This window comes from Fusarium pseudograminearum, chromosome 4 (assembly GCF_000303195.2).
Source record: "Fusarium pseudograminearum CS3096 chromosome 4, whole genome shotgun sequence".
Lineage (NCBI taxonomy): Eukaryota > Fungi > Ascomycota > Sordariomycetes > Hypocreales > Nectriaceae > Fusarium > Fusarium pseudograminearum.
Window position 1 is genome coordinate 4624491 of NC_031954.1, and position 17221 is coordinate 4641711.

General features: G+C 46.5%; 7 protein-coding genes across 7 annotated transcripts; 3 read left to right on the forward strand and 4 right to left on the reverse strand.

Annotated features, from left to right (window-relative positions):
• Positions 1-444: 444 nt before the first annotated feature.
• Positions 445-1089, forward strand: FPSE_07907 (uncharacterized protein; the record flags this gene model as incomplete). The annotated part of the gene is made up of 1 exon (XM_009261025.1): positions 445-1089. The coding sequence occupies one exon, from the start codon at positions 445-447 to the stop codon at positions 1087-1089; it is 645 nt and encodes a 214-aa protein (XP_009259300.1).
• Positions 1090-3629: 2540 nt separating this feature from the next.
• On the reverse strand, positions 3630-4733 carry FPSE_07908 (uncharacterized protein; the record flags this gene model as incomplete). The annotated part of the gene is made up of 2 exons (XM_009261026.1): positions 3630-3933; positions 3994-4733. 2 exons carry the CDS (start codon positions 4731-4733, stop codon positions 3630-3632), a joined length of 1044 nt encoding a protein of 347 aa, XP_009259301.1.
• A 1856-nt stretch (positions 4734-6589) lies between these two features.
• FPSE_07909 (uncharacterized protein) lies at positions 6590-7645 on the forward strand (the record flags this gene model as incomplete). Its single annotated transcript, XM_009261027.1, has 1 exon — positions 6590-7645. One exon carries the CDS (start codon positions 6590-6592, stop codon positions 7643-7645), a length of 1056 nt encoding a protein of 351 aa, XP_009259302.1.
• Positions 7646-9843: 2198 nt separating this feature from the next.
• Positions 9844-11006, forward strand: FPSE_07910 (uncharacterized protein; the record flags this gene model as incomplete). The annotated part of the gene is made up of 4 exons (XM_009261028.1): positions 9844-10308; positions 10358-10624; positions 10676-10814; positions 10867-11006. 4 exons carry the CDS (start codon positions 9844-9846, stop codon positions 11004-11006), a joined length of 1011 nt encoding a protein of 336 aa, XP_009259303.1.
• Positions 11007-11416: 410 nt separating this feature from the next.
• On the reverse strand, positions 11417-12343 carry FPSE_07911 (uncharacterized protein; the record flags this gene model as incomplete). The annotated part of the gene is made up of 1 exon (XM_009261029.1): positions 11417-12343. One exon carries the CDS (start codon positions 12341-12343, stop codon positions 11417-11419), a length of 927 nt encoding a protein of 308 aa, XP_009259304.1.
• Positions 12344-12900: 557 nt separating this feature from the next.
• On the reverse strand, positions 12901-15030 carry FPSE_07912 (uncharacterized protein; the record flags this gene model as incomplete). Its single annotated transcript, XM_009261030.1, has 7 exons — positions 12901-12937; positions 13160-13263; positions 13620-13895; positions 13935-13957; positions 14012-14267; positions 14324-14782; positions 14866-15030. The coding sequence occupies 7 exons, from the start codon at positions 15028-15030 to the stop codon at positions 12901-12903; spliced, it is 1320 nt and encodes a 439-aa protein (XP_009259305.1).
• A 605-nt stretch (positions 15031-15635) lies between these two features.
• Positions 15636-16946, reverse strand: FPSE_07913 (uncharacterized protein; the record flags this gene model as incomplete). The annotated part of the gene is made up of 1 exon (XM_009261031.1): positions 15636-16946. One exon carries the CDS (start codon positions 16944-16946, stop codon positions 15636-15638), a length of 1311 nt encoding a protein of 436 aa, XP_009259306.1.
• Between the last annotated feature and the right edge of the window lie 275 nt (positions 16947-17221).

Consider the following 17221-nt stretch of genomic DNA (forward strand, 5'->3'; position numbering starts at 1 on the left):
CACCACCCCATGATCTGATACACCACCATTTCATACTACGTAGCACCTAATTAACTTAACTTCAAGTTCCTAGACTGCACGATGTTAGCTCCATTGGACCTTGATCTAGAATCGGACATTAGCGCTACTGAACCAAATAGCTGGGAGGCGTCTGTATGGAATTAGGACTAGACTAACGTAATGTAAGCCCTGTTTTCTCCCTGTATCTCCAATCACTAGATGAAACCCTGTCATGTTTACCTCTTTTAAGCTTCACCGTGTAACCAGACTGCTGATATGACATGTACAGTGGTAAAAGAGGAATCAAATGGCTCGGTGATATAAATATAAAGATGCTTCATCACGGAGCTATATCCCACCCCAATCTCTCCCACTTCTTTACTTGTCTCTGATCATATTCTCCAACTAAAAATTTCCAGAAGTACAAGATACATGTTCTTCATCATGGAAACTCTGACAGAGCATTTGTACCATGTATTGCTCACTGTCATCGACTACCACAATGACCCATCTGGCGCTCAACGATCCACTTACGTTCTCGGCACCCGAGGCTCGATCGAGTCCGCCAAAAGCTCAGCATACAGAGTTTTAAACGCACTCCAGTATACAGCCGACGACTTCGCCGAGTATGCCGTACACTCAAGTCATCAGGGGACATGGAGGTACGGCCAAGGTGTTTTGGTGTATGCCAGAACACCGGCTGGCAGAGCCTTTTTGATTTCAGTCCAAGCGACCCCGAATGACGATCAATTCCCAGTACAATACAATGGCAGCATCCTGCTTCCTGGAGGAATTTCGTCACTGCAGTACATTCTGCAAACTACTATCGACTATAACAATGACCGGAGCGGCGCCCGACAGGAAACGCAGATCGAAGGAACGTTTCTTTATAAGTCAGAAGCACTGACAGCAGCCCGCAACTTACTCGACCCGCTTGACTTTGATGATTTCGAGACACCGGAAAAGATGGATGGAGAATGGCCTTATGGTGATAATGTCGTGGTTCATGCCATCTCGGAGTCTGGTCTAAACATATTTATAACCCTGCAAACTGCTACATGTATTGAAGAGACATTTCACAGCTTGTAAAAAGTCGAGAGAATGATTGAGGTTATTTGATCACTATCTATATGAATCTAGTCGTCCTCTTTAGATAAGCATTAGATTGTCAAATTTGTATTACTAGCACATGAAGAATAATTGTCAAGATAATGCATGATACCTACTATTTCGATTCTACTTCCCACTTCTTTGTAGACAGTTGGTCATCAGCGCATACGGCCCATCAAGTTTACTTTGGTACATATATGAACATGGGCAATGAACCAAGACTGAATGAATATCTCGTTTCATCTGTATAGATTTGTATTGCACTAGGCTGCCAATCGTTATTACCATGGTGATGCCACAACAGTATTACCCACCAATAGCAGCAAGACCTTGATCACCATAATAAGATTTGCAGTGTCTGTGACTCAGTGACTGTACGATAGCAAGTAAAAATACTTGAGTGTGGTATTTGGGGTGGTTAATACAATTTTAAACAAAATATGCCTTCGGCTGCCCTGCATTGAGAATCATACAAAGTAGGGCCTAGACGCAACCTTAATCTCGCACAATACAAAAGCTTTGCTTAGCAGTCTACTTCCTCTGCTTCTAGAATGGCCAGAGAAATCTCAAAAAATCGACTGTCCATATCAGTTGGCTTGCCTAGCTTATCACTTGAGTGTGGCATGATACCCATCTGATGGTAAGAATGATGCCGGCAAGTCTAGGATGACATACCAACGATACCTCATACGTCAATCTTCAAAGTGGCTTTTACCATCCATTTAAGATGTGCTGATTCCATAATAGGGTTACACCATTGGATCTTTTTTTGATACGATTGGCCACACTGCTAACGTCAAGGTTTCGTAATGTGACGCATCGAAGATGGGGCCATATGTTGTCTCCTCCGCCAAGACACGGAAGGTTTCGCAACCAATACGCCATTTGACCTCTTAGCTCTAGGCAATGACTCACGACTGATGTTTAACACGTTGTAGCATAGGCGTGACCTTTGTTCATCTCGAATTTGGCTATCATTATTCAGCATAACATTCCAAACCACCTTGCCCTTACTCTAACCCCTGTCACCAAACTTCTCCTGCCACAATTTGGCGCGAATTTCAACGGTAGTCAGAGCCTCGAGAATTTATTATCTACAGATCAAAAGCCGCTATTTTTGTCTATCGGCGTACAAACCTGACGTTCCAAAAGTCTCGCACAAGATGCTAAACATAAAGAGCATCACGTGTTCGGTCACGTGTCCATACATCTCCTTCTTGTACGACGCCTTTCCACTTGGATTTTTAATCAATTCATCAGATCATCAGTTTCACATACCAATATAGCCATATTAGGCTGGGTTTGAAGAGTAACAAGTCGAATTATGTTTGTACTTGCGTCACGGAGATCATGTTTGAGATACAATGTCAGACTATGACGCATGGAGTTGCCAAAGGTTGAAGACGACATTTGAGACACATTGACGACGGAAGAAGCTGGGTGTTCAAGATTGTCTTCTCCTCCAAAGGCTCCACTCATGAGCACCAACCATCCGCTATGCTGATATACTCTGCTATTAGGGACGTCCCAATTAATATCTTGCCATTGTACCTGTGAGTTGTAAACTCGTAACAAACTTGTAGCATATACAAGCTCTACCAAGACCACTGAGTCTCCTTTGTTCATTATACTCAGAAATGCGCATAGGCCAACCTCTGGCGGTAGCTGAAAGGGCGGAGACTTTACTAGAGGATCACCAAAACTGACGCAGTGTTCCTCTTCAAATATAGTGTCTGACAATGACAGCTTTGAAACCATAACAGCCAAGTCGCGGTAAGCCCGAAGGCAACAGCCAGTTTCATAGGGTGAGACTTGGCGTCACTCAGCCTGAAATTTAGGAACTTGATATCTGGTTTATGAAATGGAATTTCAAGCCATTTCAAGCTTGTATAAAAATTCCCCTGCGCCGATCTTCAAGGCAGGCTGTGTAGTTAGTTGACAGGTGGCAGTATAATAGTAAGGTCATGGCTTGAAAATGTCAGCCAAGACCATTTGTGTGTCTGTGCTGAATGCGCTGGCTGAGCTGACTGCAACTCGCACATGGGCCAGGCAAACTTAATATTGCCAGCCTACCGTCTGCATCGCTGGTGGTGCGTCGTAAAGGTACCATCAATGAGTTTCAATCGAAGTCAAAATGTATCACGGGAAGAGATTTGTGATTGTGATTTGCTATCGTTTAGCACTAGAATGAAAAACAGCCTTACCCATATTAAGTCATCCCCTGCAAAGCGGTGGGGAGGCTTCGTAATCACCACAAATAGCAATCAACCAACAAAAGTGTTGGTTTCAATGTAATCGTCTCGGTAGGAAAATATAATTCGGCAGTTGTCTTCTCATTCGGCGGCTAAGGCTCCATTCGGCTTACTACTGTGGCATCCGAAATTCGAAATCAAGGATAAATACGGCATCTAAAAATATCGGTTCAACAAATGATTTCTATTTGGTAATGGCGGCGCCTAGTTTTCAACTTGGCTGGTGATTGGAAAGTTATCAAATACAAAAGAGAATTTCAATTCTATCTATTTAGAAGTAGATGTGATGGTGGTAGCAGACTGTTTCCAGTGGGAGTCTGTTTGGTGCAGGATGTTACGCTGACTTTCTCCATCGTCAGAGTCCAATGGGGCTGGGTCAGGTACGTTGACGTATTTCCGGCGACCCATCTCAAAGTCACCCTTGCCACTGATTCCTGGTCCACTGCTGTCGGCTGAAGGACCCTTGGGACGAGAGCTGCGTCCCATGCTGCCGAATGGTAGGTACTTGATGAGAGGACGGAAGGCAACCAGGGAGGCTGTCAGAATGGAGATGCCAAACTCGAGGACGGAGCTATAGAGCAGTTAGTAAAGTGGACTGTAAATTCAATGGAATGCAGAAGTGTAGACGTACTAGATGAAAGACTCCAGCTGCTTGTCCAATGCCTCGGGAATATTCTTGGCATTGACAATCTGGATCAGACTCTTCATTCGAATAAAACTGATAACCACGGTCGAAGCACCAAGGCCAAGTAGTATGATGATAGCAACCTTGGTTCTTCTACCCATCTGCAAGCCCTTGAGAAGAAAGATGGGCAGTATGGCGTAGAAAAGAGCGGATGCAATATCCAATGCGGCCACGGCAAAGCCTAAGCCTGCCAGTTGCTTCGAACTAAGACACTTGCCAGTACCGTCTCCCCAAACAGCTTTGAGAGGAATACACTGGAACACGTCGACCAAAAGACATCCCAGTGCGTAGATGCCGATGACTACCATGCTCCCCACAAGTAATTGTTGCGTGCGAGGCCAGCCCTGTACAATTCGATGAAGGACCAGGGCTACACTGATTCGAACGATGGGGAACCCGGCGACGTATGTGATCTGGGCGATGGTAAAGTATCGCTGGGCTTCCATGACATTGTAGTGGGCCATGCCGGCAATGACCTCGGGATCTGCCACGCCGAATCCGTAGTGGAGCGAAACGAAGGTGAAGGCGCACATGAGGATGAATGCGAGCATTGCTACCACAATAACATAGTCATCATATCCGAGAGTCGTCAATTTGGTTCGTACACCAAGACGAGCGAGGACAATAACGCCGTCGATGGCAATGAATGCAGCCATCACGGGGCCGAGACTATCGCGGACAGCCATGGTGAAGATGTCTGTACTGCAATTGATTTATTAGCAATTACCAATAAAGAAACATGCTTTGTACATACAAAAGATGGACGATAGTTGGTATGAGTAGCTTGTTGAGAAACAACTAAGGACGGCAACTAAACTAGTTCGCACGGGACAGTCGAGCTTATTTAGACTCCATTTGATTAGGGAACGAATTTTGGATCCAAGACATTTGTAGATTAAATTCGGGACGGGGATTTAACGTTGGGTCTTGAAGATTTTGTTATTTCAACCTTGACCCTTGTCTGGCTGCCGCAGCGGGCGAAGCGGACGGACGACAGGGGTCAAGTATCCGCGCTGGGGCTAACAGGGTCTCGACGGGCGAGCTAGTCTAGTCGCCCGTTTGTGGGCTTATCAAGTTTGATTACGGGGTTGATTGGATGCTGTTCCTTGTTGTCTCCCTGTCGAGTCCACCGAGGAAACTAGGTTTGCGTTGAAACGATTCGTTGGTTTAGGGCATTGTTCAGCGACTCTTAGCAAAAGAAAATGCCTGAGGGCTGTTGACTTCTCACATTCTGAAATATGATATAATACTCGGGGGCCGAGGACAAGACGAGGATTGATGAATCATGTCTCGTAAGCAACTGGGGTCCCCTTGTCGCTGGTCAGGAGAGTTTGCACCACTACAGAGGACATTGTGAGAGATTTGTTGCGTCTACCTACAGTACCGACTGTATGCACCGGAGGGGCTCATGCTAGGTAATCTACGATGGGTGCCAAGTTGTTGGTTTCAACAACAGAACAGTTACTTGTTTGGGAGTACAACGCGTTTAACCCGTGAGTCAATCTGCCGGTTTATGCATATATTAACTGTTGTGTCGCTTGACACACCTAAGACATGAGGATGCTCTGCATCAACAGCCACAAGTTCGCCGAACAGTCCCACAAAGCAAACATGCGGAGAATAGGATAGTCAGCGAGCGTCGCCCCTTGCAGAAGCAAACACTCATGCAAGCACTCGGAAGAGACTCGGCTGCTCGCAAGGTTTTCCTAGTTAGAAAGTGATGATCAATTGTTTTCATTTTCAGCCGTCTTGAAACTGATAACTAGTAATTCTCATGCATCTTTATTTTACTCGTCATGTTTATCAATGGTGGCAGTGAGTGCATTTAACTATCATTTTTATTTTGCTTTTTCTCCTTGTTCCGTTTTAGCCGCACCCTCGCAATTGGACATCAAGGGTGCGCTCACTTTATTACGAGAGGGTTGACAATTGAAACATGACAAAGTTGGGGTGGTTTCTCTGCCCTGGCATGACACTGAAGCTAAGACTAACCAAGACTCGCTCGCGAACGGGGGACCACATCCTGGTCCGAGACATGACTAGCACGCAAATCATATTGACGGACGCGGGAAGATCCTGGACCGCCCCCGAAGGAGTCCGTATGGCTAGTCCCAACGGCACGAAGCAATGAATGTGGAGAGAATGTCGCAACAAGGGATTCTTTCGTCAGGCACTCGCATAACCGAGATAGACAAACCCACAAATTCAAGGCAATGTCATCAAATAGCTTGCCCTGTCTTTGCCTGCCCAGTCCTCTCCCCCATACGCAACTAGTCTAAATGCTGACCTTGGTAGGAAAAGAGAACCGTTGGGACGGAATCACAATCATGGATGTTTGTCTTGTCGGTTGCGTTACAGACACCTGCAGAGTATAACAGGTAACCCCTTTCCCCTTTACCCCCAAGCCCACATAATGTTGTGTTCTCTTCTTTCTTTTTTCCAACTTTCTGCATGATACGTCAGTTGCATGCCATTTCATCTCTACCCACTGCCCGATAATACTCGCAATCACATCCCATCACATCATACATACATACATACAATGGCCTCGACTCTCCTCCCCAGTCTTCCCCAGGACATCACCACCGATTGGCTCTCTCCCAAGATCGGCGTTAAAAATGCCACGCTCAAGCTCAACGACACTATTGGCGGGACAGCCACGTTGGTCCTGATGACAGCCACGCCTGAACAAGCAGACGGTGATGAGACCATCCTCAAGCCCTTGCGCGTCTGCATCAAGGGTGGCTTCAACCCTGCCATGCTGGCTCAGTTCCCATTCATACTGTCACTTTACAACCGCGAGGTCGACTTTTACAACAATTTGGGCCCTCAGGTGCCCCATCTCAATATCCCGCGCAAATTGTGGGCCGAGAAAAGTGACAACAACGCCATCCTTATTATGGAGGACCTTGCTGCCGCAAACTTTTCCTTCGCCGATCCTGTCGATACCTGGCCGGTCGATCGCGTCAAGAAGACTGTGGAGCACTTTGCCGCTTTACATGCCGCGACATGGGGTGTCGAAGCATCTACCGTTCCTTGGCTCGACAGCCACTATGAGACTTCGGTGCTTGGCCTTTGCAGTATGTGGGATGCTATTGTTCTTGGTGAAGACCGTCCCCCAATTCCTGAACACATGAAAGACCAGAAGCGCATGACTGCCGTCATCACCAAGTGGTTCGCTACCAGAAACCCCAAGTTCCAATGCATTCTTCATGGTGATGCTCATCTGGGCAACATGGCCTGGTCTGAGGAGCAAGATACTCCGGTGCTTGTCGATTGGCAAATCGTCCACATTGGATCATGCTTTACTGACATTGTCTACTTTATCATGTCGGCTCTTACAGTCGAAGATCGTCGTGCCCATGAGATAGAGGTGTTGGACCACTACCTCGCCAAGCTGCACGAATTCGGTGGACCAAAGCTGTCCAGCGACGATCCCGAAGTCATGATCGAGTACCGCAAGTCTCTGATGGCGGGTTACTCCTGGGTTCTGTGCCCCTATACTATGCAGACCAAGGAGCGAGTTAAAGCTATTGTGGCGCGTTTGGTGCCGGCCATGGAAGACCACAAGACGATTGAGCTGTTGGAGAAAGAGTAGATATCTAATTTTAATCGTAATTTTCTGCATCTAATAGTCAAACAGCCACGCAATAGCGCAGATCGATTGTGCACTATGTTTATTAAGCTCCCGTTCCGTCTCCCCGTCCCTTTTCACTTTACCTCATATGGTGTTGAACAACTCTTAGCGAGATCTGAAAGCCACGTCTCGTATGCACTGACGGTGGACAGCGGTACTACGCCTTACAGCCCGTTGATTTGCAGAATCGACATGTTGGCCCTAGTCCGAGCGCAGGTTGATCACATAGGGATCAGCGCCAATGGCAGCACGCGATGGCAAGATAATTAAAGATTTTAATCTTTAATCATGACTCGTAGCAGCCGGATGTTGAGGTGATGCCAAATGGAAGTCCTGATATTGTTTCCTGCCACCCTTGATGGCACGCGATCGCTACGCCTAATTGTTTTATGAGGCTGAACTCTGATAAACCGCAATCCGATCGATCTTGTCATAATCATATGTGTTAAGCTTCAAATCTTGTTCAATTTTACATTCACAGTTGCGCTTTGGATGATATTGTCTTGTCGTTTACGTCCAGACGCTATGTGAGGATTTGACTCGGGGCAGCTTTGATAATTCATCGATGCCTTAACGGGAAGGCAAATCTCTATGCTGCTTAGCTACGAAACATGATGCATGAATCACAGTTTCAATCATTTCAGCTAAAAGCCCAGAAGGGTTTGGAATTATGATTGTCCTCTCACCTGAAAGAGGGCGTATTAGGCATCAACACGGAATGGGATGGGATGCACGGGTACATGCAACTGACTTAATTGCATCTATTTCGGTTTGAATGAATATGCACAAAGCCATGACAATTCGATAAGCGGGCGACGCTGATTAGATAACACACTTGCGGATAAGATAAGATTTCGGGCGATAAGACAAGCTTCAACTCAATGTAGGGTATTTTACTGGCAGTCGAGTATCTATTCTTCTTAACTGATCTCACTCAACAATCCTTCATATTCAGTCGTTGCTTAACTGAGAGATTAAGATAATAATACAGTATATGAGATTCTAACGCTGATCCTAAGATATGAGCTCACAGTCTAGTACCAAAGCAAATTGTCAGGCGAATGATTTCATAATTTCATCACGCATTGTTACTCCAACATTTCACGTCTACGTTTGTAATTTTCGTTCTGTTGAGATTGAAAGCGCTTGCTTAGCTATTACAGATATTTACCAAACGTTCCTCGTCAATTAATAAGTGCGGTTACTTCATAACATTTATACAGACAGCATGGTAGAGAATATTAAACAATAAGCATGAGAGTTGTCACCATTACCATGCTGGCACATGCATCGAAGTCCTTTGAAATGGCTTACATCTCGGCTCGGATGTTAGCGGGGAATAAAGATAGTGCCAATATGCACGCGATCGAAAAGATAATATCTCGTGGTATCCCCCACAGTCGGATGATAAATCATGATCTGTTCAGCCGCAGTGGAACGTAAAGTTCATCCGAGGATCAGAACATATCAACATTCCGGGAACTTGGGCCACGAGCTGTCACTGCCCCCACCTACCCCAACCCCCAATGGTACTTTGATCTTGAACCAACAAAGGCCTGGAACTTCGATTAGATCTTTCGAATTATACGAAGAGTTTGATACGAAATATTAGAGGTTGATCTTGTGTTATCAGACAAGACGTCAGGTAGAGTAAAGCCATTGAGTACCGAGACTCTGCTCTGTCTTCTAGATCGATATGATCTATGGCCACTGGTATCTCCAACACTCCCTTCCATTGAGACAGGACAAACAGAACTTGCCAAGTCTTCCCAGCCAGGCAATTATTTCGTGATAATGATCAACCCCGACTTAACATACCGATTAGGGAAGGACCCTGTTCTTAGCCAACCTCTAAATTTAACCGTAATTAGACGGAACACCTTCTTCCACCAATAACAACACTCATTCGCACAAACCCCCAGGATTTACACAGTATAATTGGTGCTAACTAGCGGTCCGGAGCAGGGATTCCCCGCATTGATCGCAAGAAGCTACAGCTCCAAGCTCGCCAAGAACCCCAGACAAGAGCTTCAATGCATGCACATGAAGAAAAAACAACGCAGTGACCCTGCCTATATAACCATGAGCAGAGACGGAACTTTGAGCCATTGGCACCTCTCATCCTCATCCTCTCTCTCGTCTTTGTTTCTACCGTCAAGATGAAGCTGTTGTCGGCCATTTGCTGCGTCTTTGCGACTCTCACCGTCGCTTTCCCTTCTGACTACCTCAAGATTGCTACTTGGGGTGTCGAGGGTTACGCAAAGGACAACCCCATTGGTGTCACCACCGGTGGCAAGGGCGGCAAAACTGTCACCGTTACGACTGCTGAGCAGCTTGTCGAGGCCGTCAAGGGCAATGCGCCCAAGATCGTCAAGCTCAAGGGCAAGATCGTTCTGCCCGCTCGTCTTGCCGTCGGATCCAACACTTCGCTCATCGGTGTTGGTCTTTCCGCCCACATCACCGGCAAGGGATTGAACATCTACAACGGAGACAATGTCATTGTTCAGAACCTCAAGATCACCGAGATTCTCGATAACGACTGCATCACCATCCGCAACAGCACCCGCGTCTGGATTGATCACAACGAGTTCTCTTCCGATATCAATGACGGCCCAGACAAATACGTAAGTTCACAACCGATAGATAGAGGAAGATAGCTAATTGTGTGAACAGGACGGACAAGTCGATATCATCCGAGCCTCTGACTTCATCACCGTCTCATGGAACTACTTCCATGACCACTGGAAGTCCTCTCTCATCGGAAACGATGCTACCTTCCGCGATCTCGACCTCGGCCACCTTCACGTTACATACCACCACAACTACTGGCGACACATGGGTACCCGTGGACCCGCTGGACGATTCGGTCACCAGCACATCTACAACAACCTTTACGAGGACTTCCTGTACCAGGCCATCCATAGTCGATCCGACAACCAGGTAAGATCTTACAATGCCCCAGATCTTACACCGAAAAGCTAACATGATCAGGTTCTTGTCGAGGGTAACGTTTTCCGAGGCAACACCAGCGAGGCTCTCAGCACTTATGGTCTTGTCATTCCCATGGACTCTCCCAACACCTGTGTTTGTGGTGATGAGGAACTTGATGGCTATGCCAACCTTGGAGCTAGTGAGTGTCCACCGAATCCCTTGATCAACCATATAAACTAATCATGCAACAGAGAACGATTGGGGCCATGCTGGAGTCAACATCACGCAGAAGGGCAACTTTTACAAGGCTGACTACAAGTTCAAGTTGACACCTCTCCCTCTGGTACCTGCTGTCGTCAAGCTGGGTGCTGGTATTGGTAGAATCTGGTAGAGATCCACGCAAGTGTGGATCTGTTGGGATCCAGATATATAATAGCTAGAGGAGTATATTATAATTGAAGAGACATCGTTGTCCTAATAAGAGCTGAACCCATATCATGTCGTCTCTATCGACTCTACCATTGGTGCTTAACGCAGTATCAGCACCATTTCTGAACTAGACTTGGCGAGAAATATTCGGACTAAGCTGTCTCGTGATTGGGATATCCAGGTGTCACTCATGTCAGCTCGATATATTCAACTATATTCAAGCTTGAGTTTAGGCGCATTCACAGATAGTTTCTGCAGCTCAAGTAAAACCAATTCCATCAGAGGTATAAGATATCCCGAGAGATCATATTTAACAATAACTATGCTGAATGGAAGATAAAACCCATGCCATCGACTAAAAGATAGTGTATCCTAGTGGTAATCGCGAAACTTGCGTAGTGGAAACATTTCTTCGAAATTTTGATAATAGTGATAATCGGCACAAATCAAGGGCAGGTCAAGAAGAGGACACATGTCTTTGCCTCGATAGACGTTTTCCATTGTGGGGACAAGACCATATTGGTTGTGCGCCTCTTTCGTGTATCTCCAACGACGCTCCACTAACTTGATGGAAATGTCCTTCAAGAGTTCCGAATCGCTGTTCAGATCATCGGGGAAACTGATTGCGGCGAGAGTTCCAATCATTTCCTCATCTAGTGCAATGCAGAAGCCGTAGCGCAGGGGACCATGAGGCCTGTTGAGATTATCTTTGTACCATCTTCGATCGTCTTCTTCCCAGCCTGAATCAGGATCAAAGAGTCGCAGAGTACGGACATAGGCGTTGAACTCTTCTCTGACGCGGTCGTCGGATGCATCTTCCAATAAGTCTTTGTCTGCAAGAACCTTGAACTCAAGGCGTTTGAATGCCTCGCGTGCGAACGGCCCAGTGCGAGAACATCGAAGGAAATAACGCCGAATGATCTCGACAAGGTTCGTGATAGCTTGATCGAGATTTTCACTGGCCTTCTCGGAGTATGCCGTAACAACGATGGTGGGACCCCAGGTCTTCTCACCCGTAATGGAACCGTCGTTACGCAAATCTGTGTTTTCGTCTTCCAGAAGCTGTTCGTAGATATGTTGGGCGTCATCTTCTACGTCCCGCCCAATGCCACAGGCACTGGTCTCCGCTTGTTGTTTCTTCAATTCTTCGACAGTAAGAAAATTCTGTTGAGCGTCAGGCAATCCTCCTGGCCCAAATGACCGCACGAGAAAGTGGCGTTCTTGCGGGACTGGGCGTGTTTTAAGAGTCGGGTCTGGTGGAGGTAGAAGTATAGGTGGTTTCGGTCCACGAGAGGTCATTTTGTCAAGATAAAGGATGTGCTTGGTATAATCCTGCTGTGAATTTGAAGAAGGAGAAATGATATTGTAATCGTGAGATATGGTTCCGCAAAAGAGTTGCAGAATATGGCGCTTATAAATTGATGTGGTATGTCGCCTCAGGCATCACCATAAACAAGTCCCTCGGTGTTGGTTAGAACCAACATGTTGACGAAACTATGTCTCAACTAAATGAAGATATCCATAGCCGATTAGGCAGTCACCAATGGGAGCGCAAGTGTCTTCACGCATTGACATCCCTTGAATCATGCCCTTATGCTCGTTGCTGTTGCATGAGGCCAATCTTCATCAAGTTCTTGACAACACGGCTTCTATTTAATAACTACAGTCAATATCAGTCTTCAATATCAGGAACGTCATTATTTAGCAAAAATGCGTTTATTGGCCTTGTATAGAATTTTGTTGAGAATAATTGGGGAAACAGCCGCAGTGTGTTGTTAGTAGAGAATTCGTTACGGTGAGAGCTGTTGGTTCTGCACTTCTCATGCGACAAAGCTTTTCTGGGCCTAACAAGTCCACTACCAGGCAGAAGCGTGCCATTGTGGACACTGATGCCTAATTGAATATAATAATAAAACTGCTAGAGACATGATGCCTGACAGATACAAAAACGCGACTCGATATGTCCGCTGTACGACTTAACCGTGAAATCCAAGCACAGAATAAAACAGGTAGTATAGCATGCTTAGTGGACCAAAAATTGCCATTGGTACAATTGAAACAAGAATATGTCCTAGCTTGTTAGTCTCGCGCTACAAGAAGTCGGTTGGGTCTTACCAAACAATATCGGCCGTCTCGTAATGGTCTCCCAAAACTCGTTGGATACCAGCAGTTCTTCTGCTCTCTCCCAAGCCCACGGTCCAATGAGGCGAAACTTGGTACTAAAATGGGCACCAAATGCCCAAATAATTAATAGACGAAATGTTGCAGGGAGTTTGGTAAGCGATGCTCTTTGCAAAATGTCTGTGAAGCCAGGAGCTGCGTTCATGTCCAAGGCCAGCTGATAGGCATAGCTTTCGTGATCAACCCCGTATGTCACACGGTCCGTTGACTTCGTGTGAAGTCTGTAGTGTTCATCATCCTCTGCTTTGAGGCGGGCAACTTCGTGAGGTGAAACTAAATTAAGCACCCATAGCTGGGCCTGCATTTCTGCCAAGGGTGGGATGGCTCCCAAGGATGGTCTCATGAAACCTATGAAGCCAAGTTCCGGTCGACCCTCCTCCCAGATCCCACATACAAATGACGAAGGATGTTTCTGTTCGCCTTGGAATAACTCTTGGAGGAAGGGAAACGATTGTTTGTAGCCAGTGCAAAGAATAACCATATCAGGGCGAATGACTTGGTGCTTGAGTCGCTCAAACTCGGGTCTCCTGTTATCGAAAAACTCAATTGTTCCATCTTTGTTGATCTTCTCGGGTAAAGGTGCAAGATCCACCTGTTTGCCGTGCGTATCGGGAATTGGTGTCTGCACGAATGCTGATCGCAAAGCGTAGAGCCAGAGTTGCGGGCCTGGCTGTTTGGGTCGATATGGAAGACTTAGGTATGGACATACTTTCATCGACTTGTTGAAGAAGACTATAAAGATAAATGTCGGTTGAACTTTCAGTAGTGGCAGAGAGAATGACGTACTCTTGGAGGGATGATGGCGGGCCTTGCTGATCTCCCCAATCCACTGGTCCATACCAAAGGTGGTACCAGAGGAGACCCAAAGCAGTGACTTAATGTAGTAATTGTAGTAGTCCCAGAGTATCATGCTGTTGCGGAGCGCGGGGTGGACATAAGTTGTGTCGAATAGGTTTGCTCGGCTAACGTCGATGGGGATACCTGGCTCGTTGGGATTGGGCTTCCTACCAAGAATGGGAAACAGAACCGGTCCTGGGTTGCGCTGATACGTCATCATTAGCACGGAAGTCTTCTAAGATATGTGCTTGATGATTATACTTTGGGTGCAAAGTGGAAGCCGTCCTTATGGCACATCAAAACCTGCTTCGTCGGGGACGTGACAGCAAGATAGGCTATATCGGCACCAGTCTCACCTGATCCAATGACCATGACGGTTTTGTTAATCCCAAACTGGCTCTTCGTCTTAAAATCTGACGAGTGAATGACTTCAGGGACATGTTGAAGCCCTGGAATTGAAGGGAGGTTAGGCTCTTTGTGTAGTCCTGAGCATACTGCGACAGCATCACAGTCCCAAGTGAAGACTTTGCCGTCTTTACTGGAATAAGAAATGACATAAGCCTTTGAGGAAGTAGATGTTACACTTTGGACCTCCACTCCAAGAGTGATGTGCGGCCAAAGATCGAAGTAGGAACAGTAGTCCTTGAGATACTGCAGGTAGTCGTTGGCACTAAGGAAGTCCTTCTCTTGGGGACAACGAAAGTCGGAGAATGTTGTCAACTGTTTGGAAGATACAAGCTGATAAAGTCAGCCTTGACGTCTTTTCTCCAGATCTGGACTAACCTTGTGGCTATGTTACCTACCTCGGCATCTTCGTATACTCTTGTGGCAAACACACCACCAATAGTATCATCGAGCTCAAAGAGTCTCACCTCAATGGGGTCAGAGTCCAAGCTGAGGTGAGCGTTCAAAAGGTACTTTAGTGTCACAAGACCCGATGGGCCTCCACCAATTACTGTGACTCTCATGATCAATCGGTATCAGTCTTGAGAACCTCAAATTGTCATTCAGGTTGAGGGAGAACAAGATATTTGTATACGAAAAGAGGCCGCATGACCTTTGCAAGATGGGTCCTCCAGCTGGCGTCTGAGGTCATGGTATACATTTGTTGATTGGACATGCCAAGGAGGTAGTGATGCAGTTTGACAGTGCAAGGCAGTGATTGTGTGTCGTGAAAGGATCTTTGGTATCTGTGCGCAGTGATGAGGTATTCCATCTGGGGAATATAAACTACTAAGCTACTAAGCCAAATTGGAAGCATCATTCGAAACAATTGCAAACAGCTGTGCCCCAATAGGCGAAAGCATCAAAGTCGAAAACATTAACACGGGGATTGCAGTAATGTGAAACGGAATTCGATGTTTAAACTAGACAATCTAATAAAAGAGCGACTTGTCCCCAGCGTGGGAAGGTAGATGAGCTTGGGAGTCATAATCATCTTGGCGTGATATCACAAACATCGTGGGGCCAATGTTTTGACCAATCGAAAATACCAACAAACAACCCCCTCATTTGACATATATCAAGCGAGAAAGATAACAAAGCGCCACAGGGGTCAATGAATCGGGGCCACTCAAGAGCCCAAGACTTTATCCAACCAGGCAAACATGACTCTGGCCAGTTCCTGGGTAGCTCCAGTCTGGCAATGGAATCCAGAAGTACCGTTAAAGAAATGCAGCTCCGCATTATTTCCCAGTTGGTCCTTGACGAGCTTTGACTGACCCGCCATAAGAGTCTCGTATTCACCATCGGCAAGCCAGACAGGAATCTTGATACGATCCAATAGGCCACCCTTCAGAGTGTACTCCTTTGTCATTTGGAAAAACTCATAGATTGACTTGGTCTTGAATGCCCACTTTGCCTGAAGCATACCCCACTTGAGATCGGTGGAGGCATCTGGGTCGTCTAGCAAGGCATTCATGGCCTTGTCAAATGCTTCTTTCTCACCAGATTCGAGTATCTTGAGCAGCTTTGAGGGGAGAAAGTTCGTGTATGCTTCGTACCCGTCGAGGACTCCACCGTTGAGCATCAGTGCTGAGAGGCGCGGTTCAAACACAGCTGCACGAGCCGCGAGATAGCCGCCAAAAGAATGCCCGTACAGAATCAGCTTTTTGGGATCCACGAAAGCAGCTTTCTGAGTGAGCAGATAGTCGACTGCCGGTGTCACAGCCTGCTCCCAGTCTGGGATAAATCCCACACCCTGCTCTCTGCGGGGAGTTGGCTGACCAGGACCTTCAAACGAGAAGATGTTGTAACCGCGAGCAAGTCCGGGTGCGACAATGGTGGAGTACAGATCCTCTTGAGCAGCATCAAAGCCTTGAGTAAGAATGAGTGTTGGATGCTTCTTGGTACTGTTGTTGGTATGAGGCTGTGAATACCAGATTCCGGAGATGTTGAAAGACCCGGTGGTAGAGGGAATATCAACTCTTTCACCTGGAACGGGCAATGCAGCGATGGCTTTGTTAAAAGCAGATGTTTGCTCATCCCAGTAGTCATTGATGCGTGGGTCATCCCAGTCAGCCCGATTGTACACATCAGCTCGACGGAAGTAGTTGGCAATCGAGAACCACGTAGCCCTCACATTGATGGGGTTATAGGCGATTTCAGGATCGAGGGCTTGAGTTTTGGTCAGGTTCGCAAGCTTGAACCATTCCTTACTGTAGCTTTCAAAGTCGCCTGGGATAATATCTTTTGCAACAGAAAGAACAGGATTGATGTCTGCGCCGTCGTTATGAGCTTGGCCTAGACCGGTGAGAATGTCAAAGTTGAAATTGTCGTCTTCGCTGAGATGGAGAATGGGGCTCTTGGTGCTACTGTTTTCAGCGACATTTTCCTGGGCAATGCCAGAAGCAGCGTAAAGAGTGAAGAAGAGGATTGATTTCATGTTGATCTGAGGCTTGATGATAGAGATTGTGATGTTGATGATATTGGCAGTCTTTGGAAGGAAACGCCTAGATATTTATACATCTTGAGATTTGTACGACAAGCCATTTTCCGCTTCTATCTCTGAGCACTTGCTGAACCTTTCATCTGCGTATCACCTCTTGGTACAACTCCTAACAAAATTCGCAGTTGATGACGACAATGGTGTTGTGAAATTCCATGTCCTGTAGGCGTCGCAAAGTCTAACCTCAAAGGGAAAGAATTATCCGACACAGC